Source organism: Macaca fascicularis, chromosome 10 (genome assembly GCF_037993035.2).
Source record: "Macaca fascicularis isolate 582-1 chromosome 10, T2T-MFA8v1.1".
NCBI lineage: Eukaryota > Metazoa > Chordata > Mammalia > Primates > Cercopithecidae > Macaca > Macaca fascicularis.
The window spans coordinates 120,124,987-120,152,759 of NC_088384.1; the positions used below are offsets into that span (position 1 = coordinate 120,124,987).

Genomic DNA, 27,773 nt, shown 5'->3' on the forward strand with positions numbered 1-27,773 from the left:
AGGCAAGAGGGTTAATACCCTTTCTGGCTGGGTGCGGTGGCTCAAGCCTGTAATCCCAGCACTTTAGGAGGCCGAGACGGGCGGATCACGAGGTCAGAAGATCGAGACCATCCTGGCTAACCCGGTGAAACCCCGTCTCTACTAAAAAATACAAAAAACTAGCCGGGTGAGGTGGCGGGCGCCTGTGGTCCCAGCTACTCGGGAGGCTGAGGCAGGAGAATGGCGTGAACCCGGGAGGCGGAGCTTGCAGTGAGCCGAGATCCGGCCACTGCACTCCAGCCTGGGCGACAGAGCGAGACTCCGTCTCAAAAAAAAAAAAAAAAAAAAATACCCTTTCTTTCCAAAAAATACAAAAATTAGCCAGGCTTTGTGGCACACACCTGTAGTCCTAGTTACTCAGGAGGCTGAGATGGGAGGATTGCTTGAGCCCAGGAGGCGGAGGTTACAGTGAACGGAGATCACACCACCACACTTCAGCCTGGGCAACAGAGTGAGACCCTGTCTCAAAAAAAAAGGAACATATCTCAACACAATAAAAGCTATATACAGCTGGATGCGGTGGTTCACGCCTGTAATCACAGCCCTTTGGGAGGCCCAGGCAGGCAGATCATTTGAGGTCAGGAGTTTGAGACCATCTTGCCAACATGGTAAAACCCTGTCTCTGCTAAAAATCCAAAAGTTAGCTGGGTGTAGTGGCTCAGGCCTATAATTTCAGCCACTTGGGAGGTGGAGGTTGCAGGGAGCCAGGATCACGACACTGCACTCCAGCCTGGGCAACACGACAAGACTGTCGCAAAAAAAAAAAAGCCATATACGATGGGCCTACACCTAGTATCATACTGAATGGGGAAAAACTGAAAACTTTTTCTCTGGGATGTGGAACAGAACAAGGTGCCCACTTTCACCACTGTTATTCAACATCGTACTGGAAGTCCTAGCTGGAGCAGTCATCCAGATTGGAAAAGAAAAAGTTAGATTATCCTTGTTTGCAGATGGTATGATCTTATATTTGGAAAACCCTAAAGACTACCAAAACGCTGTTGGAGCTGACAAAATCATTAAAGTTGCAGGCTATGTTGCCAGGCGCGGTGGCTCACACCTGTAATCCCAGCACTTTGGGAAACCGAGAGTGGGTGGGTCACCTGAGGTCAGGAGTTTGAGACCAGCGTGGCCAACATGGAGAAACCCCGTTACTATTAAGAATACAAAAATTAGCCGGGCGTGGTGGCGGGTGCGTGTAATCCCAGCTACTCGGGAGGCTGAGGCACGAGAATCGCTTGAATTTGGGAGGCAGAGGTTGCAGTGAGACGAGATGGTGTCACTGTACTCTAGCCTGGGTGACAGAGTGAGGCTCCGTCTCAAAAAAAAAAGTTGCAGGGGCCGGGCGCGGTGGCTAAAGCCTGTAATCCCAGCACTTTGGGAGGCCGAGACGGGTGGATCACGAGGTCAGGAGATCGAGACCATCCTGGTGAACACAGTGAAACCCCGTCTCTACTAAAACTACAAAAAACTAGCCGGGCGAGGTGGCGGGCGCCTGTAGTCCCAGCTACTCGGGAGGCTGAGGCAGGAGGATGGCGTGAACCCGGGAGGCGGAGCTTGCAGTGAGCTGAGATCAGGCCACTGCACTCCAGCCTGGGCGACAGAGCGAGACTCCGTCTCAAAAAAAAAAAAAAAAAAAGTTGCAGGATACAGAATCCACAAACAAAAGTCAGTAGCATTTCTGTCGTCAACAGTGGACCATCTGAAAAATGAAGAAAGTAATTATATTTACAGTAGCTACAAATAAAATACTTAGGAATAAATTTAACCAAAGAAGTGAAAGATCTCTACAGTGAAAACTATAAAACATTGATGCAAGAAATTGGACAGAGATTCTGTGTCCATAGATTGGAAGAATCAGTGTTTAAAATATCCATACGACCTGGTCCGGCGTGGTGGCTCATGCCTGTAATCCCAGCACTTTGGGAGACCGAGGCAGGTGGATGACTGAAGGTCAGGAATTGGAGACCAGCCTGGCCAACGTGGTGATACTCCATCCCTACTAAAAAAATACAAAAATTGCCTGGCGCTGTGACTCACGCCTGGAATCCCAGCACCTTGGGAGGCTGAGGCGGGTGGATCACTTGAGGTCAGGAGTTAGAGACCAGGCTGACCAACATGGTGAAACCCTGTCTCTACTAAAAATACAAAAATTTGTGGCGGGCGCCTGTAGTCCCAGCTACTCGGGAGGCTGAGGCAGGAGAACGGCGTAAACTCGGGAGGCGGAGCTTGCAGTGAGCTGAGATCCGGCCACTGCACTCCAGCCTGGGTGACAGAGCAAGACTCCGTCTCCAAAAAAAAAAAAAAAAAAAAAAAAAAAAAAAAAAAAAATTAGCTGAGTGTAGTGGCACACGTCTGTAATCCCAGCTACTCAGGAGGCTGAGGCAAGAGAATTGCTTAAACCCGGGAGGCAAAGGTTGCAGTGAGCCGAGATTGTATCACTGCACTCCAGCCTGAGCAACAGGGCAAGACTCTGTCTCAAAAAAAAAAAAAATCAAAAAACAAAAAGTAGCTGGGCGTGGTGGCACATGCCTGTAGTCCCAGCTAGTCGGGAGGCTAAGGCAGGAGAATCGCTTGAACCCAGGAGGTCGAGGTTGCATTGAGTTAAGATAGCACCACTGCACTCCAGCCTGGGTGACAGAGTGAGACTCCATCTTAAAATAAAATAAAATATCCATACTACCCAAAGTGATTTACAGATTCAATGCAATCCTTGTCAAAATACTAGGGACATTAACAGAAACTGAAAAAATAGCCAGGTGCAGTGGCTCATGCCTGTAATCCCAACACTGTGGGAGGCCAAGGTAGGTGGATCACTTGAGGTCAGCAGTTCAAGACCAGCCTGGCCAACATGGTGAAACCCCATCTCTACTAGAAATACAAAAATTAGTTGGGCATAGTGGTAGGCGCCTGTAATCCCAGCTACTTAGGAGGCTGAGGCAGGAGAATCACTTGAACCTGGGAGGTTGCAGTGAGCTGAGATCGTGCCATTGCACTCCAGCCTGGGCAACAGAGTGAAGCTCCTCAAAAAAAGAAAAAATAATTCTAAAATGTATATAGAGCCCAAAAGACCCAGAATAGCCAAAGCTATCCTGAGCAAAAGGAACAAAACTGGAGGAATACTTGACTTCAAATTATACTATAGAGCTATAGTAACAAAAACAGCATAGTACTGGCAGAAAAACAGACACATAGACCAATGGAACAGGATGGACCCAGAATTAAATAGATACATCTACAGTGAACTCATTTGTTTATTTATTTATTTTTCTTGAGACGAGTCTCGCCCCAGGCTGGAGTGCAGTGGTGTGGTCTTACTGCAACCTCTGCCTCCTGGGTTCAAGCAGTTCTCCTGCCTCAGGAGAACTCCTCCCAAGTAACTGGGATTACAGGTGCCCACCTCCATACCTGGCTAGTTTTTGTATTTTTAGTAGAGACAGGGTTTCACCATGTTGGGCAGAAATGGTCTCAAGCTCCTGGCCTTGTGCTCCACCCACCTCAGCCTCCCAAAGTGCTGAGATTACAGATGTGAGCCACTGTGCCCAGCTCTGTTGCTTTTTATACTTGTAATTATAACTTCCTGGGATGTATGTGGAATGTTTTATTTTTTGAAGATAATTTTAGAATAGTAAAATATAGTTCTTCTGGAATTTTATTTATTTTTTATTTTTTTGAGCCTTCCAGGCTCAAGTGATTCTCCTGCCTCAGCCTCCCGAGTAGCTTGATTATAGGCACATGCCACCACACCTGGCTAATTTTTGTGTTTTTAGTAGAGACAGGGTTTTACCATGTTGGCCAGGCTGGTCTGGAACTCCTGACCCCAAGTGATCCGACCGCCTCAGCCTCCCAAAGTGTTGGAATCACAGGCGTGAGCCACCGTGCCCAGTCTTGCCACACACTTTAAACAACCAGATCTTGCGTGGTGTAAACTTGCTGTCTCGAGGACAGCACCAGGCCACCAGGGATCTGCCCTCATGACTCAGTGACCTCCGGCAGGCCCCACCTCAAACACTGGGAATTGTAATTGAGCATGAGATTTGATGGGGACACAGATGCAAACCGTATCATTTGGCCTCCCAGAGTACTGGGATTAGAGACATGAGCCAATGTGCCTGGCCTGGAAATCTTTTTAGAAGCTCATTATTAAATCATTGTGCATAAATTTGTACCTAGAGTAATTAAGTGTGAATGGCATTGCATTTTAATTTTTTTTTTTTTTGGATACAGGATCTTACTCTGTCACCCAGGGTGGAGTACAGTGGCTTGATTATAGCTCTCTGCAACCTTGAATTCGTGGCTCAAGCTTTTCTCCTGCTTCAGCCTCACAGGTAGCTAGGATTGCAAGCACCTGCTACCACACCCAGCTATTTTTGGGATGGAGTCTCACTCTATTGCCCAGGCTGGAGTGCAATGGCATGATCTCGGCTCACTGCAGCCTCTGCCTCCAGGGTTCAAGGGATTCTTGAATCCCAAGTAGCTGGGATTACAGGCGCACACCACCACGCCCGGCTAATTTTTGTAGAGACGGGTATTTTTAGTAGAGACGAGGTTTCATCGGTGTTAGCCAGGCTGGTCTCGAATTCCTGACCTCGTGATCTGCCTGCCTTGCCCTCCCAAAGTGCTGGGATTACAGGCGTGAGCCACCGGGTTTGGCTCACACCCAGCTAATTTTTGTCAATGTTACCGAGGCTGGTTTTGAACTCCTGGCTTCAAGTGATCCACCTGCCTCCCCTAATTTTGGCCTCCCAAAGTGCTAGGATTACAGGCATGAGTCACTACACTCAGCCCTACTTTTTTTTTTTTTTGAGACGGAGTCTCGCTCTGTTGCCCAGGCTGGAGTGCAGTCATGTGACCTTGGCTCACTGTAAGCTCCGCCTCCTGGGTTCATGCCATTCTCCTGCCTCAGCCTCCGGAGTAGCTGGGACTACAGGCGCCCGCCACCATGCCCGGCTAATTTTTCGTATTTTTAGTAGAGATGGGGTTTCACCCTGTTACCAGGATGGTCTGTATCTCCCTACCTCGTGATCTGCTTGCCTTGGCCTCCCCAAAGTGCCGGAATTACAGGGATGAGCCACCGTGCCTGACCAGCCCTACATTTTAAAGATTGATTGGAACCTCCAGGGTTAATGCATTTTAAAAAACATCAGGCTGGGTGCAGTGGCTTACATGTGTAATCCTAGTACCTTGGGAGGCCAAGGCGGGGGGATCACTTGAGTCTAGGAGTTCGAGACCAGCCTGGGCAATATAGTGAAACCCTGTCTCTACAAAAAGAAAATAAAAATTAGTCAGTGGCATATGTCTGTAGTTCCAACTACATTCCCAAGGCTGAGGCAGGAGGATTGCTTGAGCCTAGGAGTTTGAGGCTACAGTGAGCTATGATTATACCACTGCACTCCAGCCGGGGCAAGAGCAAGACCCTGTCTCTAAAACAAAAACAAAACAAAAAATAGCAGGTGACATGGACCCATGTAGAAAGTCATTAAATTAAATGTTTGGTTTTTTTTGTTTTTTTTTTTTTGAGACGGAGTCTCGCTTTGTGGTCCAGGCTGGAGTGCAGTGGCCGGATCTCAGCTCACTGCAAGCTCCGCCTCCCGGGTTTACGCCATTCTCCTGCCTCAGCCTCCCGAGTAGCTGGGACTACAGGCACCCGCCACCTCGCCCGGCTAGTTTTTTTTTTTGTATTTTTTAGTAGAGACGGGGTTTCACCGTGTTAGCCAGGATGGTCTCGATCTCCTGACCTCGTGATCCGCCCGTCTCGGCCTCCCAAAGTGCTGGGATTACAGGCTTGAGCCACTGCGCCCGGCCTAAATGTTTTTATTTATGTATTTATTTATTATTTTTTGAGACAGAGTCTTGCACTCTCACCCAGGCTGGAGTACAGTGGCGTGATCTCAGTTCACTGCAAGCTCCGTCTCCTGGGTTCACGCCATTCTCCTGCCTCAGCCTCCCAAGGAGCTGGGACCACAGGCGCCCGCCACCACGCCTGGCTAATTTTTTTGTATTTTTAGTAGAGATGGGGTTTCACCGTGTTGGCAGGGTGGTCTCGATCTCCTGACCTTGTGATCCACCTACCTCCGCCTCCCAAAGTGCTGAGATTACAGACGTGAGCCACTGCACCCGGCCATATGTTTTTAAAAAGTAGTGTCCTTGGCTAGGCACGCTGGCTCACACCTGTAATCCCAGCACTTTGGGAGGCTGAGGTGGGCAGATCATGAGGTCAGGAGATCGAGACCATCCTGGCCAACACGGTGAAACCACATCTCTACTAACGATACAAAAATTAGCCGGGTGTGGTGGTGCATGCCTGTAGTCCCAGCTACTCGGGAGTCTGGGGCACGAGAATCACTTGAACCTGGGAGGCGGAGGTTGCAATGAGCCGAGATCGTGCCATTACACTCCAGCATGGTGACAGAGTGAGACTCCATCTCAAAAAAAAAAAGTAGTGTACTTATTAAAACTTTTTATTCTGAAAACTGTCGTAATACAAACAGGAAGGACAGTAGTGTGAATACCATCTCCTCACACGTCGTCTCAATGCTGAAGTACAGTTACGTGGATGATGCAAACTGTTCTAGCACACAGAGCTGGGGAGCTGAGCTGAGTTGGTTGTTAGAGGTGAACTGTTTACTTGGAAGAGAAGGAAGCAAGGAGGGAAAGGAGAGATGAGTTCAGTAGAGTGTTTGGTAGTAACTAGGATAGTTATTGTTTTTCCTTTAGGTGGTTTTTTTTTTTTTTTTTTTTGCGCGACAGGGTCTCACTCTGTTGCCTAGGCTAGATCGGCTCACTGCAACCTCCACCTCCTGGATTCAAATGATTCTCTTGCCTCAACCTCCCAGGTAGCTGGGGATTACAGGTGCCCGCCACCATGCCCAGCTAATTTATTTTTTTATTTTTTTATTTTTTATTTTATTTTTTTTTGAGACGGAGTCTCGCTCTGCCGCTCAGGCTGGAGTGCAGTGGCCGGATCTCAGCTCACTGCAAGCTCCGCCTCCCGGGTTCCCGCCATTCTCCTGCCTCAGCCTCCCGAGTAGCTGGGACTACAGGCGCCCGCCACCTCGCCCGGCTAGTTTTTTGTATTTTTTAGTAGAGACGGGGTTTCACCGTGTTAGCCAGGATGGTCTCGATCTCCTGACCTCGTGATCCGCCCGTCTCGGCCTCCCAAAGTGCTGGGATTACAGGCTTGAGCCACCGCGCCCGGCCTATTTTTATTTTTTTGAGATGAAGTTTCACTCTTGTCACCCAGGCTGGGGTGTAATGGCATGATCTTGGCTCACTGCAACTTCCGCCTTCTGGATTCAAGCAGTTCTCCTACCTCAGCCTCCTGAGTAGCTGGGATTACAGGCACGTGCCACCACACCTGGCTAATTTTCATATTTTTAGTATAGACTGGGTTTTACCACATTGGCCAGGCTTGAACTCCTGACCTCAGGTGATCTGCCTGCCTCGGCCTCCCGGAGCGTTGGGATTACACGCATGAGCCACTGCGCCTGGACTTCTTAGGTGTTTATAGGTTGGTCCTACCTTTGGGATTTTGTGAATTTTCTTTTTTTTTTTTTTTTATTTTTTTTGAGACGGAGTCTCGCTGTGTTGCCCAGGCTGGAGTGCAGTGGCCGGATCTCAGCTCACTGCAAGCTCTGCCTCCCGGGTTTTTACGCCATTCTCCTGCCTCAGCCTCCCGAGTAGCCGGGACTACAGGCGCCCGCCACCTCGCCCGGCTAGTTTTTTGTATTTTTTAGTAGAGACAGGGTTTCACCGTGTTAGCCAGGATGGTCTCGAACTCCTGACCTCGTGATCCGCCCGTCTCGGCCTCCCAAAGTGCTGGGATTACAGGCTTGAGCCACCGCGCCCGGCAGATTTTGTGAATTTTCAAGCAGTAAATATACTCATGTTCAAATGGAGTTATTTAGATCAAAGTAAGATATTTTTTGTTTTTTCTACATGTTTTTATTTTGTGGATAATCGAATTATTAGACTTGCGAATGTATTTTTATTTATTTATTTATTTATTTGAGACAGAATCTCTCTGTCACCCAGGCTGGAGTGCAGTGGTGCGATCTCGGCTCACTGCACCCTCTGCCTCCTGGGTTCAAATGATTCTTGTGCCTCAGCCTCCTGAGTAGCTGTGATTACAGGTGTGTGTTACCATGCCCAGCTAAGAATGTATTCATAATTACCTTAAAATATATTTGATTTGGGCCGGGCGCGTTGGCTCACATCTGTAATCCCAGCACTTTGGGAGGCCGAGGCGAGTGGATCACAAGGTCAGAAGTTCGAGACCAGCCTGGCCAGGATGGTGAAACCTCATCTCTACTAAAAATACAAAAATTAGTCGGGAGTGCTGGCGGGTGCCTGTAATCCCAGCTACTTGGGAGGCTGAGGCAGGAGAATCGCTTAAACCCAGGAGGCGGAGTTTGCAGTGAGCTAAGATTACTCCACTGCACTCTAGCCTGGGCTACAGAGCAAGACTCCATCTCAAAAAATATATATATATATATACACACGCATATATCTATATATGTGTACATATGTATTTGATTTAACTGCTGAGAGTATGGAATTGTTCTTTTTGGTGGTTTAATTGAGATGTGTAATAAGCAGCTTTGCTTCAGAACAGGCATGCAGTGTTTCTGATGTGTACATGTTTCCTTTCCTAGGGAGCAAAGGGAGAAAGAAGAAATAGAGAAATATCGTATGGAGCGCCCCAAAATCCAACAGCAGTTCTCAGATCTCAAAGTAAGCCGATGAAATGGTGTGCGGTTTCTAACGCACTTAACCTAACCCGCAGAGACTCAGACTGCTCTTACGTGGAATTGATGAGACTTTACTCACTTGCTCTTTTTCAGTTTAGAGGGTCATTGCTTAGAAGAAAGTCCTTGCTTCAGTATGTTTAATTATATGTGTGTAAAAAAAACCCTTCCCCTACCACAAAAGGTAGGACAAATGAACTTATTTTCTTTGTAATTTTAACTCCATTTATAAGATTTTCTTTCTTTTCTTTTTTTTTTTAGTTGAGGCAGTCTGGCTCTGTTGCCCTGGCTGGAGTGCAGTGGCATGGTCTCGGCTCACTGCAACATTCACCTCCCAGGTTCAAGCAATTCTCGTGCCTCAACTTCCCAAGTAGCTGGGATTACAGGCTCCTGCCACCCTTCCCAGCTAATTTTTGTATTTTTAGGAGAGATAGGGTTTTGCCATGTGTGCCAGGCTGGTCTCGAACTCCTGACGTCTAGTGATCTGCCCACCTCGGCCTCCCAAAGTGTGGGATTACAGGCATGAGTCACACGTCTGGCCCCATTTATGTGTAAGGTTTTCTACACTGTGTCCCCTGGGCTTTGAGAGAATAATTTACATTTTAGAGAAGTTGAACAGATCCAATAAATTGATTTTTCTAAGTGAAGTAGAAAACTATTTTTGGGGCTGGGTACAGTGACTCACACCTGTAATCTCAGCACTTTGGGAAGCTGAGGTGGGAGGATCACTTGAGTCCAGGAGTTTGAGACCAGCCTTGGGGAGAACCTGTCTTTACAAAAAATAAAAACTTAGCTAGGTATGCTGGGCGTGGTGGCTCACGCCTGTAATCCCAGCACTTTGGAAGGCTGAGGTGGGTGGATCATGAGGTCAGGAGATCGAGACCATCCTGGCTAACATGGTGAAACCCAGTCTTTACAAAAAAAAAAAAATACAAAAAATTAGCCGGGCGTGGTGGCAGGCACCTGTAGTCCCAGCCACTCGGGAGGCTGAGGCAGGAGAATGGCGTGAACCCGGGAGCGGAGCTTGCAGTGAGCCGAGATCACGCCACTGCACTCCAGCCTGGGCGACAGAGCGAGACTCTGTCTGAAAAAAAAAAAAAAAAAACGTAGCCAGGCGTGGCGGCCTGTGCTGGTGGTCCCAGCACCTTGAGAAGCTGAAGTGGGAGGATCACTTGAGCCTGGGAGGTTGAGGCTACCGTGAGTTGTGATTGTGCCACTGAGTCCAGCCTGGGCAACAGAGTAAGACCCATCTCAAAACAATCTAAAAGCAATTGCTGCATCCGAATCTTTTCTAAAGCATGATGATCTGGAGGCTAGAGGTGAGGGAGAGCATGGTCCTACCTGGGCACATGAAATTCTGTCAGAGAATTAATGTTTTGGGGGCTGTACATTTCCAGAGGAAGTTGGCGGAAGTCACAGAAGAAGAGTGGCTGAGCATCCCTGAGGTTGGCGATGCCAGAAACAAGCGCCAGCGGAACCCACGCTATGAGAAGCTGACCCCGGTTCCTGACAGCTTCTTTGCCAAACATTTACAGACCGGAGAGAACCATACCTCAGTGGATCCCCGACAGACTGTGAGCCTGCAGAAAAAGGGCGCGTGTGGCCCGTTTTGTCTTGTTAGATCAGTGGCAGGAGTGGTGGGTTGTGTTGGATTCGGTGCTTCTGCAGGTCATGGCTATGCTGTGGCCGAGTCTGTCCGCACAGCTGTGCGTATGTCAGGCAACTGGGGAAGTATTTCAGAGAATAAATTTCTTTGGCATGAAATGCAAACTGTTGGCCGGGCGCGGTGGCTCACGCCTGTAATCCCAGCACTTTGGGAGGCCGAGGCGGGCGGATCACGAGGTCAGGAGATCGAGACCATCCTGGCTAACACGGTGAAACCCCGTCTCTGCTAAAAAATACAAAAAATTAGCCGGGCGTGGTGGCAGGCGCATGTAGTCCCGCTACTCCGGAGGCTGAGGCAGGAGAATGGCGTGAACCTGGGAGGCGGAGCTTGCAGTGAGCCGAGATCGCGCCACTGCACTCCAGCCTGGGCAACAGAGCGAGACTCCGCCTCAAAAAAAATAAAATGCAAACTGTTGTTTTATTCTTCCCTTTCCTCTCTTCTCCTCCAGCAATTTGGAGGTCTTAACACACCCTATCCAGGTGGACTAAACACTCCATACCCAGGTGGAATGACACCAGGATTGATGACACCTGGCACCGGTGAGCTGGACATGAGGAAGATTGGCCAAGCCAGGAACACTCTGATGGACATGAGGCTGAGCCAGGTGAGTTTGTCACGCAGCATTTTCCTGTAGACAGGTTTAGATATTTTCATTTTGTTTTGTTTTCTTCTTCTCCTTCTTCTTTTTTTTTTTTGGCTTGATTTTTGCCTGAATAATTCTGCAGATTTTAAAAATTTTTTTAATTTTGAGACAGTCTTGCTCTGTCACCCAGAGGCTGGAGTGCAATGGCATGATCTTGGCTCGCTGCAACCTCCACCTCCCGGGTTCAAGCGATTCTCCTACCTCAGCCTCCTGAGTAGCTGGGATTACAGGTGCACACCACCATACCCGGCTAATTTTTGTATTTTTTGTAGAGACAGGGTTTCACCATGTTGGCCAGGTTGTTCTCAAACTCCTGACCTCAGGTAATCTGTCTGCCTCGGCCTCCCAGAATGCTGGGATTATAGGTGTGAGCCACTGCACCTGGGCTTTTTAAAAAATATAAAATAATGATTTTTTTAGAAATGTGTTTTCTTCCTGCCCCTCAGTAAATTGTCTTGTGGCCCTGCATGGAACGTGTACTTTGATCTGGAGATTGGGTGCTCTAGACACCAGTGAAGTACATATCTTTCTGATATGCACATCAGAAACCGTGAAGGAACATACATACTACTTTTGGCCTGGCCAACATGGTGAAACCCTGTCTCTACTAAAAATACAGAAATTGGCCAAGTGTGGTGGCGGGTGCCTGTAATCCCAGTTACTCGGGAGGCTGAGGCAGGAGAATCGCTTGAACCCGGATGCTGGAAGTTGCAGTGAGCTGAGATTGCACCAGTGCACTCCAGCCTGGGCAACAGAGTGAGACTGTCTCAAAAAAAATAAAAATAAAAAGGGGGGTGCAATCACGACTCACTACATACAGCCTCGACCTCCCTGGGCTGAGGCGATCCTTCCACCTAGCACTTTGAGAGACCGAGGCAGGAGGATTGCTCGAACTCAGGAGTTCAAGACCAGCCTGAGCAACATGGTGATGGTGAGACTCCGTCTCTACAAAAACTAAAAGAAATAGCTGGGCCTGGTGGTGCGTGCCTGTAGTCCCAGCTATTTGGAGGCTGAGGTGGGAGGATTGCTTGAGCCAGGGAGTTTGAGGCTGCAGTGGGCTATGATCGTGCCACTGCACACCAACCTGGATTACAGAGTGAGACTCTCAAAATAAATAAAACTGTCACAGTAATTTTTTTGTGGTAAAATATATGTAACACTGAATTTACCATTTTAATCTTTCTTAACTGTACATACCTTCATTGACATAATTATGTTCATGTTGTTATACAACCTCATCACCATTCATCTCCAGAACTGTTTCATCTTCCCAGATTGAAACTCTGTACCCGTTAAACACTAAGTCCCCATGCCCTTTCTCCCTGGCCCCTGGCATCCACCATTCTTTCTGTTTCTGTAAATTTCGCTACTCTCTGGACCTCATATGACTGCAGTCTTACAGTATTTACCTTATTGTGACGGGCTTATTTCACTTAGCTCATGTCCTTAAGGTTCATCCTTGGTGCAGCGTGTGTCAGCATGTTTTTGTTTTTGTTTTTGAGACACAGTCTCACTCTGTCCCCAGGCTGGAGTTCAATGTCACGGTCTTGGCTCACTGCAACCTCCACCTCCCAGGTTCAAATGATTCTCCTGCCTCAGCTTCCCAAGTAGCTGGAACTATAGGCGTGTGCCACTACGTCTGGCTAATTTTTGTATTTTTAGTAGAGACGGGGTTTCACCATCCTGGCCAGGCTGGTCTCAAACTCCTGACCTTGTGATCCACCCGCCTCGGCCTCCCAAAGTGCTGAGATTACAGGTGTGAGCCACCACACCTGGCCAAAAATTATGTTTTTTTGTAGAGACAGAGTCTTTGGAGGCTGAGGCAGGGGGATTCCTTGAGCCCTGGAACTGGAGGCTGTAGTGAGCTATGATTGCCACTGCACTCCTACTTGGGTGACAGAGTGAGACCTTGTCGCAAAAAAATAAATAAAAATATAGATTTTTTTCCATACAGAAGAAATTTGTTATTATCACAAGGTGTTGTCTGAGTGCGATGAAGGTTGTTTTCTTTCTTCTCCTGACTACTCACCGAGGATTGTGGGAGGGGCTCCAGGGACCCTCTGAGATCTTCGTTTTGCACCTGGTCACATCCAGCTGACTCAGCCTGGCCTGTCTCACAGGTGTCTGACTCCGTGAGTGGACAGACCGTCGTTGACCCCAAAGGCTACCTGACGGATTTAAATTCCATGATCCCGACACACGGAGGGGACATCAAGTGAGTGCTTCGCAGAACCGCTGGGCTGGGATGGAGACTCCAGTTACCTAGGATATTTTGGATTTTATATGGGCAATATGCAGTCAAAATGTGACGTTGTTCTAAGAAATATAAAGTGGAGTAGTTTGGTTTTTCCATTTGAAATGTGTCTGTATCCAGTCATTGCATACACTGAACGTGTTACATGTGATACCGCAAGTCGCTGCCTGTGCTGAGCAGGAAAGCAGCTGGCTGTGTCCCACGTGCCCCATCTGGACCTCGGTTCTCAGCGTTTGTCTCAGGGAGGCTGAACAGGCTTGGAGGAGCGCACACTGACGTTCTGAGTTGTTTTGTGTAACTCGGGACATCAGGACTGATGGTTCTTACATTGCGACTGGGAGGTGGGTGCCTTCCTTCTAGGTCTCGGGTGCACCCCTGACAGCATGGCCTGATGCTGTGTGCACTCTCCCTCTTGTAGTGATATCAAGAAGGCACGACTGCTCCTCAAGTCTGTTCGGGAGACGAACCCTCATCACCCGCCAGCCTGGATTGCGTCAGCCCGCCTGGAAGAAGTCACTGGGAAGCTACAAGTAGCTCGGAACCTTATCATGAAGGGGACAGAGATGTGCCCCAAGGTGAGCTGCGCTGAGGCATTTCCTGGGAGGCTGCATGATTGTGGGCCCCCTATGGGAGTAAACTCCTTAGAACAAATCTCTTTCTTTTGGTATTGAAACTACAGACAGTGGGACAGGCTGGGGGAGCATGTGAAAAGCGGCCAAGGGTTTTTTTCCTGCTTGTTTTCACGTGGAGTGAAGGCTAATCCACCACTGTTTTTTGTTTTTTTTGTTTTTTTTTTGAGACAGAGTCACGCTCTGTCACCCAGGCTGGAGTGCAGTGGCACGATCTTGGCTCACTGCAGGCTCCACCTCCCGGGTTCATGCCATTGTCCTGTCTCAGCCTCCAGAGTAGCTGGGACCACAGGCACCTGCCACCGCGCCTGAATCCACCACGGTTTAATGGCAGGCTAAGCTTCATTATAAAGAGCTCAGTTGGTCAGCTCTTCACCCACCTAATGGCAGCTAAGCATGGTGGCTCACGCCTGTAATCTCAAGCACTTTGGGAGGCTGAGGCGGGTGGATCACCTGAGGTCAGGAGTTCGAGACCAGCCTGGCCAACATGGCAAAACCCTGTCTCTGCTAAAAATACAAAAGTTAGCCAGGTGTGGTGACAGGTGCCTGTAATCCCAGCTAATTGGGAGGTGGAGGTTGCAGTGAGCTGAGATGATGCCACTGCTCTCCAGCCTGGGGGATAGGGTGAGACATCATCTCAAAAAACAACAGCAAAAAAGAACTACCCAAGCAGTTGCACAGTCTCCGCTTTGTCCGTGGAGTTATCCTGCAGGCAAATCGTGCTCTTTTCACCAAGTGGTGTTTGTTTTTTTTTTTTTTGAGACGGAGTCTTGCTCTGTCCCCGGGCTGGAGTGCAGTGGCCGGATCTCAGCTCACTGCAAGCTCCGCCTCCCGGGTTTACGCCATTCTCCTGCCTCAGCCTCCCGAGTAGCTGGGACTACAGGCGCCCGCCACGTCGCCCGGCTAGCTTTTTGTATTTTTTTAGTAGAGACGGGGTTTCACCCTGTTAGCCAGGATGGTCTCGATCTCCTGACCTAGTGATCCGCCCGTCTCGGCCTCCCAAAGTGCTGGGATTACAGGCTTGAGCCACCGCGCCCGGCCAACCAAGTGGTGTTTTATGTGTTCTTTTTTTTTTTTTAAGTCTCGCTCTGTTGCCCAGGCTGGAGTGCAATGGCATGATCTTGGCTCACTGCAGCCTCTGCCTCCCAGGTTAAAGCGATTCTCCTGCCTCAGCCACCTGAGTACCTGGGATTGCAGGCACGTGCCACCACACCTGGCTAATTTTTGTATTTTCAGTAGAGACAGGGTTTTGCCTTGTTGGCCAGGCTGGTCTCAAACTCCTGACCTCATGATCCACCTGCCTTGGCCTCCCAAAGTCCTGGGATTACAGGCGTGAGCCACTGCATCCAGCCATTATGTTTTCTTCATTCAGACATATGGTAGCCATGTCCGCGAGTGTTATAAGGGGGTGACTCCTGGTGCAGGTGTGTTAGAGGCTGAGCTGATTGGCTTTTGTAAAATCTGGGGCCCGAGGATCTGCTCTAGAGATCTGTGCCTGCTGCCCTGTTGTGGCTTCCAGCCTGCCCTGAGCCTTATTGATCTTATCTCTTGCCTCGCAGAGTGAAGATGTCTGGCTGGAAGCAGCCAGGTTGCAGCCTGGGGACACAGCCAAGGCCGTGGTAGCCCAAGCTGTCCGTCATCTCCCACAGTCTGTCAGGATTTACATCAGAGCAGCAGAGCTGGAAACAGACATTCGCGCAAAGAAGCGGGTTCTTCGGAAAGGTGAGCCTCCCTCGGAGGTGCCTTCCACCAGCAGGGGCTCCTGGGGTCTCTGGCCCCTCCCTCGGAGGTGCTGCTTTCTCCCTCCTTGGGGCCCCTCCTCTCAGCAGCTTTCCTGCTCCTGGCTCAGGCTTTTGGTGAGAGTGGATAAGGAACCAGGGACATTTTTCAGGCCTTTTCTCAGGTTGCGTTGCCTCTGCCCTTGGACCCCCATGGGGGAGGGATACTGTGGTGGGCGAGTTCCCATCCCAGAAGGGATGTTGGGGTTGAGCCCTCACTCCTGCCTTTTTCCAGTGTGTGATTTTGGATGCATTGGGCAGTCACTCTGTGGTCCAGGCTTCCCTCATCTGCAGGGTGGGAACCATAGTAGCTCAAAGCCTGTGTCCTGGGGCTCTGGAGATGGTCTCTGTGAAGAGCGGAGCCGGCAGCTGGCATGTGCACACGCTTTGTGGGTGTTACTCACTTTCTCTCCTGAGAAGGCATCGGAGCCCCACGTTGATTGGACTCCTCCCTGCTGCTGACAAGGCTGCGTCTCCTGCCCCCAAGGCAGCGTGTGCCGTCAGCTCAGGCCAGATGATGGCGGGCGGTGTCCCTGCCAGGGAACCTGACTCCATCCAGGGATTCCTGCTAGGATAGAGCTTTTGTGGGCAGTTTGTTGATTTTTCTTTCTGTGGTTTCTCTTGTCACTGGAAGCGTGCAGTAGATGCTGCTGTTGAACTGGGCCCAGAACAAGTGCTGGTCGGGGGCTGTTCTGAAGCCAATCTGTGCAGGTGGCTTCTTTTTTTTTGTTTTGTTTTTTGTGGTTGTGGTTGTTGTCTTTGAGATGGAGTCTTGCTCTGTCGCCCAGGCTGGAGTGCAGTGGCGTGATCTCAGCTCACTGCAAGCTCCGCCTCCCAGGTTCACGCCATTCTCGTCTCAGCCTCCCCAGTAGCTGGGACTACAGGCGCCCACCACCTCGCCCGGCTAATTTCTTTTTGTATTTTTAGTAGAAGTGGGGTTTCACCGAGTTAGCCAGGATGGTCTCCATCTCCTGACCTTGTGATCCACCTGCCTCCGCCTCCTAAAGTGCTGGGATTACAGGCGTGAGCCACTGCGCCTGGCCTATGCGGGTGGCTTCTATACAAATTTTTTTTTTTTTTTTTTTTGAGATAGAGTCTTGCTCTGTTGCCCAGACTGGAGTACAGGGGCGCAATCTTGGCTCACTGCAACCTCTGCCTCCTGGGTTCAAGTGATTCTCCTGCCTCAGCCTCCTGTGTAGCCGGGAATACCGGGTGTGTGCCTCCACGCCCAGCCAATTTTTGTATTTTTAGTAGAGATGGGGTTTCCCCATGTTGGCTGGGCTGGTCTCAAACTCCTGACCACAGGTGATCCTCCCGCCTTGGCCTCCCAAAGTGCTGGGATTACAGGCGTGAGCCCCTGTGCCCAGCCTTTTTTTTTTTTTGAGATGAAGTCCCACTTTGTCACCCAGTCTGAAGTGCAATGGCACCATCTTGGCTCACTGCAACCTCTGCCTCCCGGGTTCAAGCGATCCTCTTGCCTCAGCCTTCTGAGTAGCTGGGACTACAGGCATGTGCCACCACGCCTGGTTAATTTTTGTGTTTTTAGTAGAGACGGGGTTTCTCTATGTTGGCCAGGCTGATCTTGAACACCACACCTCAAGTGATCCACCCACCTCGGCCTCCCAAAATGCTGGGATTACAGGCGTGAGCCACTGCGCCTGGCCCAATTTTTTTTTTTTTTTGAGACAGCGTCTCGCTCTGTCACCCAGGCTGGAGTGCAGTGGCGCGATCTCAGCTCACTGCAAGCTCTGCCTCCTGGGTTCATGCCATTCTCCTGCCTCAGCCTCCTGAGCAGCTGGGACTACAGGCGCCGCCACCACGCCTGGGTAATCAGGCCCGGCTAGTTTTTTTGTATTTTTAGTAGAGACGGGGTTTCACTGTGTTAGCCAGGATGGTCTTGGTCTCCCGACCTCGTGATCCACCGCCACGGCCTCCGAGAGTGCTGGGATTACAGGCCTGAGCCACCGCTCCTGGCCAGAGACAGCCTCTTATAATGAGGCCAGGAACAGAAAGTTAGCACCTGTCTTGGTTTGTAGAAATCAGTTTATCTTTTTTCAGCTAGGAAGAAATAGTTCTTTGATGAAGAGCCCATGAAAGTCTGGGTAATTAATTTGTTTATTTAGAAAAGCTCTATTGAATTCTTCCTGCCACAATTTGATGAATGATCATGAATGTCTTTGTGGCCACTCCCTGCTCACCACCAGATTGTCCGGGTTCGTTTCCAGTGGGTTTGGATTTGGAGACGGGAGTTCTGGGTTCGTTTCCAGTGGGTTTGGATTTGGAGACGGGAGTTCTGGGTTCGTTTCCAGTGGGTTTGGATTTGGAGACGGGAGTTCTGGGTTCGTCTCCAGTGGGTTTGGATTTGGAGACGGGAGTATGCGTATGCTCTTGGAGGTGGGGGCCTTCGGGGAGTATTGAGGGACTGTGTTTCCACGGCCATCCTCTCAGGGAGTGGCCTCCTGGCTCTGCTCTCTCAGGCAGAGAAGCTGTGCTAAGGTGGAATGAACCCAGGATCTCTAGGATGGCCTTTGCTGCTGCCCCTAATACTCGTCCTGGCCTGCCCTTTCCCAAGAATATTTCTAAAAACTGGGTTCTTTTCCTGGGGTAAAGCCCAGCACTGCTTCATTTGGTTGTCAGCGAACACTTAAACGTTGCTTGAAGGGTCTGGTTTTTGAAATTAAGATGACAGCTACCTCCACCGGTGACTTAGGATGCCTGCCAGCCAGGGAGCCTGGCAGTGCATCGTCTCCGTGAGCTCTGGGTCGCTGTTGGGCTGAGCTGTCACCTTAGTCCTTTGTTGGGAGAACAGGCGTTTCGGGTGCTGGTCTTGAGACCTGAGGAGGCTGAGTAACCTTAGGCATGGTGCTTGGCCCCTGAGCTTCCATGTCGTCCTCTGTAAAAGGGAAGAGGGCTTTCAGGATTGGGGAGAGTGCAGCCTGTGAGCTTACTGGCCAGGGTAGGGTGTCCCATGTGCAGAGTCCCTTGGGGAGACCCGGATGGCGGCTCCCCTACAATAACGCAGCTCACGTGCCGTGTACTCCGCTAGTTAATGCAGATGTGTGGAAGTGGAGTCATTTTACACTAAGCCGTACGCTCTGGCCTGTGAAGCGTGGCATCCTTCAGCAGCCATCACCAGCGTGTCCTTCTGGGGGCACAGGAACGGCACAGTTCAGGGCGGGGGGGGGCTTCCCTGCGGTCACGTGGCCCCCGGAGAGCATGTTGGCCTCTGCACAGTCACATCTTCACGGCTTTGTCTAGCCTTCAGAATACTCTTTTCCTGTTCTAGGCCAACTTCAGGGGTGTGTGCTTCCTTCACATACGTTGGCTGGCTTCTTCCCCTTCTGCTCATAAAGTCACACTCCTTGGAGGCCATTGTAACGTGGTGTGCTGTGTGGCTTCTGAAAGCACCTGGGGAAGGTGGCCTGTTGGCTTTGGTGCCATGCCTGTGGGCTGCTGATGAGATGCCGTTGGAGATATGTCAGCTCTCTCCCAAAACCTGAAGACACAGAGTCCTGGGAGTCGTAAGTTAATGACTCCATACATTGAGTCCCACATGAATATACTGTTCTTTAGAGACACGAAGTTCATCTCCACCAATGTACAAAGTACTAAGGGAAGTAGTTCATATTTGGACAAATAAAGCACTTGTCTCCCATGCAGGAGAGGCGAGAGCACGCAGGAAAAGCAGCTGTGTCGCTCCGTGTCTTCTGTCTGTGCCTCGTCGCCTGGCTGGAGGATGGGGCGGGCTTTATTTACTGCTGTGCCCTCTGCTATCACCCTACTCAGTCAGGGTTCTTGACCTGGATGAGTAACCCGAATCTTTTTGTTTTTAGGCAGAGCCTCCTCCTATTGTCCAGGCTGGAGAGCTGTGTTGCAATCAGCTCACTGCAGCCTCAACCTCCTGGGCTCTAGTGATCCTCCTGCTTCCGGCTCTTGAGTAGCTGGGACCACAGGCGCATACCACTGTGCCCAGATAATTTTTATTTTGAGACAGGCTCTCGCTCTGTTGCCTGGGCTGGAGTGCAGTGGCATGATCATAGGGTCACTGGAGCCTCAACCTCCCAGACTCAAACTATCCTCCAGTCTCAGCCTCCTGAGTAGCTGGGACTTCAGGGACACACCACTATGCCTGGCTAAGTTTTTAATTTTTCGTAGAGACGAGGTCTCCCTATATTGTCCAGGCTGGTTTTAAACTCCTGGACTCAGGTGATCCTCCCACCTCAGTCTCCCAAAATGCTGGCACTGCAGATGTGGGCCACTGTGCCCAGCCAGGACCCAAATCTTTATCCCCAAAGGGTCTGACTTGTTGGTAGTTTTGCTTTTTTGGCGACTGTAGTTCCCATTAACTTTTACTGGTAGAAGCAGAAATACTAAACTGTACTCAGGACCGGCCTCTAGATAGTCTCCCCCAGTGGGTGGCAGCAACTCAGTCTCGCTTTGGGAGTCAGGGTGAGCCTCTCCAGCCAGGGCTGGTACATGAGGAGGCCAGAGGGAGCTGTGACCTGCACCCTGGTTGGCACATACTCCCTTTGGACTAGCTCGCTCGCTTGCTCGCTCTCTTTTTTTTTTTTTTTTTTTGAGACTGAGTCTCATTCTGTTGCCCAGGCTAGAGTGCAGCGGCGCGATCTCGGCTCACTGCAACCTTCGCTTTCCGGGTTCAAGGAATTCTCCTGCCTCCCAAGTAGCTGGGATTACAGGTGCCTGCCACCACACCCAACTACTTTTTGTATTTTTAGTAGAGACGGGGTTTGGTTTCACTGTGTTGGCCAGGCTGGTCTCGAACTCCTGACCTCATGATCCACCTGCCTCGGCCTCCCAAAGTGCTGGGATTAGAAGTGTGAGCCACCGCGCTCGGCCTTTGGACTAGCTCTCTTGACAGGAGGGTCCAAAGAGGCAGAGACAGGACTTGTGGCCTCAGAGCCGTTCAGACATCACTGCTTATTCCTAGACCCGTGTGTTCTGGCTGTGAGATCCAGCTGGGATTGGGGTCTATTCACAGCATTTGTGGCATCCTGCTGGGCTGCCAGGCCGTGGCTCTGAGTGATGGGCACATGGGAAGACTGTTCTGCCTGAGTCAGTGAATCCACATAGCTTCGTCTTCTGGCCGCCCGTCAGTTGGTCAAGCGGACGTCCAGATGATAAGGCCAGGGGTGTCAGTGCCAGTGTGCTGTGCAGAACCATGTGTAAACCACAACAGACTTTTGCCTTCTCAGTCCCTTGATCCTAAGGAACTCCTCAGAGGTTGTAAGTGTGGGCTGAGGGAGGAAAGCAGTTGAGCAGCCACCAGTGGAGGGGGCGTCTGCCCCGTGGCTTAGGCAGCTGTGCTGCACCTGCCTCCTTCCACTGCATCTCCCGGGTGCCATTTCTACCCTATGAGGCCACTGCTGCATCTGCCCAACCTTGTGGCTTGGTCTGTCAGTAACACCCGGAGCGGGCAGCAGGTCGCTCAGTCGTTTCTGTGTCCCTGAGCTGGCCCTGCCAGGGCCTCACAGCCAGCCTGGGGCTATTTCTCAGCAGGTAGAGCAGGTACCTACAGGACCGCATAGCTCGCTCGCTTGCCCCCTTCCCTCCCCTCCTCCTCTTCCCTCCTCCCCTCCACTCCCCTGCCCTGCCCTTTTCCTCTTTTTTTTTTTGAGACCGGGTCTCCCTCTTTCGCCTAGGCTGGAGCTGGAGTTTAGTGGTACAGTTTTGGCTCACTGCAACCTCCACCTCCTGGGCTCAAGCAGTCCTCCCATCTCTGCCACCCAGCTAGCTGGGACCGCAAGTACATGCCACCACGCCCAGCTGTATTTTTGTAGAGACAAGGTTTTGCCATGTTGTCCAGGCTAGTCTCGAACTCCTGGGCTCAAGTGATCCTCCCACCTCAGCCTCCCAAAATGCTGGGATTACAGGTGTGAGCCACCACAGTCAGCTGCCTGGCCTAATTTCTTTTCTTCTTTTTCTTTTTTTTTTTTGAGTTGGAGTCTCTCTCTGTCACCTAGGCTAGAGTGCAGTGGCAGTCTCAGCTCACTGCAATTCTCCTGGGTTCAAGCAATTCTCCTGCCTCAGCCTCCCCAATAGCTGGGATTACAGGTGCATGCCACCATACCTTCCTAATTTTTATATTTTTAGTAGAGACAGTGTTTCACTATGTTGATCAGGCTGGTCTCGAACTCCTGACCTCAGGTGATTTGCCCACCTTGGCCTCCCAAAATGCTGGGAGTACAGGCATGAGCTACAGGCCGCACTCAGCCTGGCCTAATTTCTTAACATCGTTAAATGTCTACAGCATTCATATTTTTCCAGCTGTCATGTCAGTACCTGCCACAGACACACGCACACATAACCACATGCACACACGGTTGGTTTGAGTCAGCATCTAAGCACAGTGTAAACATTGAGTTTGGTTGATGTCTTTTCTGGGTTTGTTGATGGAATTGGGTTTTTCCTTGAGATTCCTCACGCTGGGGTTTGCTCACTGCAGCCATGAGACTGTTTCCGGTGGCCTCGTTTCCTATATCCTCTGTTTCCTGTATCCTCTGTTTCCTGTATCCTCTTGTAAATTGGAAGGTAGATTTGGAGACTTGTAAGAGTAAGCTTTGTTTTTGCTTTTGTTTTTTTTTTCCTTTTTTTTTTTTTTTTTTAAACCAAGGAAGCATTCGTGGCAATGCAAGCAGCGTCAGGAGCTGCAGAGGCTGTCACGGCTCAGTGCCCCAGTGTCCTTCATGGGGTTCTCCACAGCCTTTCAACTCCTGCCTTTGGCAGTGACTGGTGACCTGTGCCCGCATCTGTGACTTCGTTAGGGTGTGCAAAACGGTGACATTACAATTAGGTCACCCTTTTTGTTTTTATTGCCAGAATTATTCTAAAGAGAAGAACTTTCCTATATCCATGATTTGGTTATTCTGTGTTTATTTGGAAAAGACAGAATAGATACTTGATTTGCTCTCCTTTCAACTTTCGGGATGATGATTTCGTTCTCTAGCATTCTCCAAAGGTGACTAATGGTCTCTTTGAGCTTTGTTATGAACTTTGAATGCTGTTGTATTTCATGGATTCGAATACATTGCAGGTAATATTCTTAATATTCTTATTGACCTTCAGACTCTCCGATCATTGTCCAGTGGGAGTCTCTTCTAGTTTGATCTTGAATTTTTTTTAAGTTTTAAGTATTTTTATTTAAGGCAAAACATATAATAATGAGGTATTTCAGGTTGGGCGTGGTGGCTCATGCCTGTAATCCCAGCACTTTGGGAGGCCGAGGCGGGTGGATCACGAGGTCAAGAGATTGAAACCATCCTGGCCGACATGGTGAAACCCTGTCTCTACTAAAATTTCAAAAATTAGCTGGGCGTGGTGGCCACATGCCTATACTCCTAGCTACTTGGGAGGCTGAGGCAGGAGAATCACTTGAACCCGGGTGACAGAGGTTGCAGTGAGCCGAGATCATGCCACTGCACTCCAGCCTGGTGACAGAGCGAGATTCCATCTCAGAAAAAAAAAAAAGAGGTATTTCAGACACTGGCATTTTTTTCCTAAATATCTGAACTGGCATTTTTTTCCCCTAAATATCTGAAGTGAATTACGTAGATCTTAAGTGTGCAGTTTGATGTCTTCACAAGTGCATACACCCATATAACCCACACTCGGCCAAGGCATAGAGCATTTCCAGGGTGGGCGCCGTGGCCCCACCTGTAATTCCAGCACTTTGGGAGGCTGAGGCAGGTGGATCACTTGAGATCAGGAGTTTGAGACCAACCTGGCCAATATGGTGAAACCCCATCTCCACTAAATATACAAAAATTAGCCGGCCATGGTGGTGCACACCTATAGTCCCAGCTATTTGGGAGGCTGAGACAGGAGAATCACTTGAACCCAGGAAGCAGAGGTTGCAGTGAGCTGAGATCGTGCCATTGCACTCCAGCCTGGGCAATAGAATGAGACTATGTCTCAAAACAAAAACAAAAACATTTCCATCCCCCAAGAAAGTCCCCTGGTGCCTCTCAGTCAGTGCACTGTCCCCATTTGTTGGCAGTCATGCTTCTGACTTATTTTACCAAGATGAGTTTTGCCTGTTTTCAAACGTCACATAAAGGGAGTCGTACAGTCTAAACTCTTTTGGGACTGGTTTCTTTTGTTGTTCAGCATGTTTTTGAGGTTCATTCCCGTCGTTGCTGGTTTCCTGAGTCCTGTTGATGTGACCCCGGCAGTCTTCAGTCACTTCCTTGCTTTCTGCTACCACAAGATGCTCTGTTTGTCCTTGTTTGTGTCTGCCCCAGAACTGAAGGAAGCCACTTAAAGGGCAGGTGTGTGGTCCCTGACTGTCACCGGGGAAGTCCATCTCACCCTGACCAGCAGCATGCTCACCACATGAGCCTCCTGCTTTTGTCTCCTTTTCTGTAACGTGGTTTCTCCTTTGACCTTTCCTAGCCCTCGAGCATGTTCCAAACTCGGTTCGCTTGTGGAAAGCAGCTGTTGAGCTGGAAGAGCCTGAAGATGCCAGAATCATGCTGAGTCGGGCTGTGGAGTGCTGCCCCACCAGTGTGGAGGTGAGTCTGGCGGACTCAGGGCCACCAGAGCCCAGAGTGGCCAAGGCCCGAGCCCAGGTTCTGTGTCTGGAAGTGATGATGTAAGTGGAGCATTGAGCTCACTCAGGCTGCGCTTTCTGGGAGCAGAAGGCCGTCCGGAGCCCCAGGATACCGTTCTGTGCACAGCTGCCAGGCAGGGTGGTGAGAGGCTTCCGCTAGTTTTGCTGTTAATGGAAGTGCAGAGAGAATCTTAGCTCGTACCTGACCACTGCAGAAAGTTCTCTCAGGCGCCATTTCCTCTCCTTCAGCCCAGAGTTTGTCATGGGAGCCGAAGGTGGGAGGGTGATAGAAAACACTGCTTTCTGCCAGCCCCGCGTGACTGCTCTTTGCCTCCAAGCTAAGTGGGATTTCTTTGGTTTTAGGCATTCCAGTTCACAGCATTCTGTGCAGTGATTTTTAGTCTTGGTTTTATGATACCTAGTATGTCTTCAATTATCCTAAGGGGTATTGTGAAATTCTCCAAACAACATTAATCTTGTTTTATTTACATAAAAATGAATAAAGCCCATACACATCTTAGGGATGGAGTGCTGCAGAGCCAAGAGTCTGGGAACTCCAGGAGGCTGAACACCCTTCCGTGTGTTTAGCCCATGAGGGCAGTAGCCTCATCCTGCCCATCTGTGCCAGCCCCTGGTATCAGGTCTGGCGCTCTGTGTGCCTGGAGGCAGTGTTTGTTTGTGGAGGCAGTGTTTGTGGAGGCAGTGTTTGTGGAGGCATGTTTGTGGAGTCAGTGTTTGTTTGTGGAGGCAGTGTTTGTTTGTGGAGGCAGTGTTTGTGGAGGCATGTTTGTGGAGTCAGTGTTTGTTTGTGGAGGCAGTGTTTGTTTGTGGAGGCAGTGTTTGTGGAGGCATGTTTGTGGAGTCAGTGTTTGTTTGTGGAGGCAGTGTTTGTTTGTGGAAGCAGTGTTTGTTTGTGGAGGCAGTGTTTGTGGAGGCATGTTTGTGGAGGCAGTGTTTGTTTGTGGAGGCAGTGTTTGTGGAGGCAGTGTTTGTTTGTGGAAGCAGTGTTTGTGGAGACATGTTTGTTTGTGGAGACATGTTTGTTTGTGGAGACATGTTTTTTTGTTTGTTTGTGAACATTCCACTGAGAATCTTTTCCTGCTCACCAGAGTCACTAAGTCAGTCAGAAGCATCAGTGAGCAGTTGGTCAGGTGAGATGTGCTGCTGTGGACGCTTCTCAGGCCGTGTTCAAATGGCTCTCGAGAGCTAAGAAAGAGCGTTGTGGCCGTGCTGCAGGGTGGGTCGCTGTCTGGCCTGCATCTGTCCCCTCAGCACAGTGTCCTCTCCTTTTTCTGGTGTCCTCTCCGCGTAGCTCTGGCTTGCTCTGGCAAGGCTGGAGACCTATGAAAATGCCCGCAAGGTCTTGAACAAGGCGCGAGAGAACATTCCTACAGACCGGCACATCTGGATCACGGCCGCTAAGCTGGAGGAAGCCAATGGGAACACACAGATGGTGGAGAAGATCATTGACCGAGCCATCACCTCGCTGCGGGCCAACGGTGTGGAGATCAACCGCGAGCAGTGGATCCAGGTGGGCCGCAGGCGGGTGTCGTGGTGTCGGCTTTAACAGTGTACGTGCCGCACGTGGGAGTCCCACGCAGGACTGGGGGCTGCTGAATGGTGCTGGGGAGTCCTGCGCCCAACCGGAAGCAGGCACAGGTGTGGCTGGGCCCTGAGCGACCTGGGCAAGGCCACTGTCACTCTTGATGGATTCAGGCCTTGAGTTCGTCTTGGGGTGAATGCTTCGGAAGCCCTTTCAGTGTGTGCACACCTGACTGCATTTCTTTGCTAGTAGAAATGATACATCTGAGAGTCTCATGGCTTCTTCCACTCTTCCCCTCTCCCCCACACCCTTTTTTTTTGAGATCGAGTCTCGCTCGTCACCCAGGCTGGAGTGCAGTGGCCACCTTGGCTCACTGCAAGCTCCGCCTCCCGGGTTCACACCATTCTCCTGCCTCAGCCTCCCGAGTAGCTGGGACTACAGGTGTCTGCCACCATGCCTGGCTAATTTTTTGTATTTTTAGTAGAGATGGGGTTTCACCGTATTAGCCAGGATGGTCTTGATCTCCTGACCTCGTGATCCGCCCACCTTGGCCTCCCAGAGTGCTGGGATTACAGGCCTGAGCCACCGCACCGGGCCAACACCCTTTTTTTTTTTTTTTTTTTGAGAGGGAGTCTCGCTCTGTCACCCAGGCTAGAGTGCAGTGGCGTGATCTTGGCTCACTGCAACCTCCACCTCCTGGGTTCAATTCTCCTACCTCAGCCACCTGAGTAGCTGGGATTATAGGCACCTGCCACCATGCCCAGCTAATTTTTGTATTTTTAGTAGAGACAAGGTTTCACCATGTTGGCCAGGTTTGTCTCGAACTCCTAACCTCAAGCAATCTGCCCGCCTTGGTTTTCCCTGTCTTTTAACTGTGTCTCTAGACTTAAGGCTATAGAAAAGTCTCCAGAGGTCATCTAACTCAGGAAGTAAGACTTGGGTTCCCTTTATTACCTTCTTTTTAGGAGTCACCCTCTGAGTTATGTTTCTCTCCAGAAAAATAAATAATGAAATTATTATTTCTGTTTTATTTTATGACAGTCCTTCCTTCCTCCTTCCCTTCCTTCCTTCCTTCATTCCTTTCCTTCTTTTTTTTTTTTTTTTTTTAGTTCTTTTTTTTTTTTTTTAAGGAGACAGGGTCTTGCCGTGTTGCTCAGGCCGGAGTGCAGTGGTGCATTCATGGCTCACTGCATCCTTGATCTCCTGGGCTCAAGCGATCTTCCCGCCTTAACCTCTCAAGTGGCTGGAACTACAGGCATGTGCTACCATGCTTGGCCAATTTTTTAATTTTTATTTTTTGTCTTGTTATGCTGCCCAGGCTGGTCTTAAACTCCTGGCCTTCAGGGATCCTACCACTTCAGTCTCCTAAAGTGTTGAGATTACGGGCATCAGCTGCCATGCCCAGCCTGTGACAGTTTATTAAGCTATGATTAGCGTTCTATAGAATCCACCCATTGAAAGTTTACAATTCAGTGGTGTTTAGTATATTCACAGAGCTGTCCATCTGTCACCACAATCTTAGAACGTTCTCATCACCCCAGAAAGAAGTCCTGTGTCCGTGAGTTGTTGCTCCCCGTTTACTCACTTCTGTAGCCTTTTGTTTGTTTGTTTGTTTTCTGAGACAGGGTCTGTCTGTCTCCCAGGCTGGAGTGTGTGGGACAATCAGTCTTGGCTCTCTGCCACATTTGCTTCCTGGGCTCAAGCAGTTCTGCCTCAGCCTCCTGAGTAGTTGGGACTACAGGTGTGCACCACCACACTTGGCTAATTTTTTTCTGTCTTTTGTAGAGACGTGGTTTCGCCATGTTGTTCGGGCTGGTCTCAAACTCCTGAGCTCAGATGATCCACCTGCCTCGGCCTCCCAAAGTGCTGGGATTACAAGTGTGAGCCACTGTGCCTGTCTAACCTTGC

The 27,773-nt window shown here is 50.0% G+C and overlaps 1 protein-coding gene across 2 annotated transcripts in view; it reads left to right on the plus strand.

The window, feature by feature from the left end:
- The window catches only part of PRPF6 (pre-mRNA processing factor 6), a 53,997-nt gene that overhangs the window by 6,460 nt on the left and 19,764 nt on the right, over positions 1 to 27,773 (plus strand). For both annotated transcript variants that reach the window (XM_005569633.5, XM_045364206.3), the window contains exons 4-11: positions 8,694 to 8,772; positions 10,184 to 10,360; positions 10,901 to 11,056; positions 13,216 to 13,310; positions 13,768 to 13,924; positions 15,538 to 15,700; positions 24,166 to 24,284; positions 25,635 to 25,853. In XM_005569633.5, coding sequence (XP_005569690.1) covers positions 8,694 to 8,772; positions 10,184 to 10,360; positions 10,901 to 11,056; positions 13,216 to 13,310; positions 13,768 to 13,924; positions 15,538 to 15,700; positions 24,166 to 24,284; positions 25,635 to 25,853 — 1,165 coding nt within the window. The remainder of the gene's footprint in view (positions 1 to 8,693; positions 8,773 to 10,183; positions 10,361 to 10,900; positions 11,057 to 13,215; positions 13,311 to 13,767; positions 13,925 to 15,537; positions 15,701 to 24,165; positions 24,285 to 25,634; positions 25,854 to 27,773) is intronic.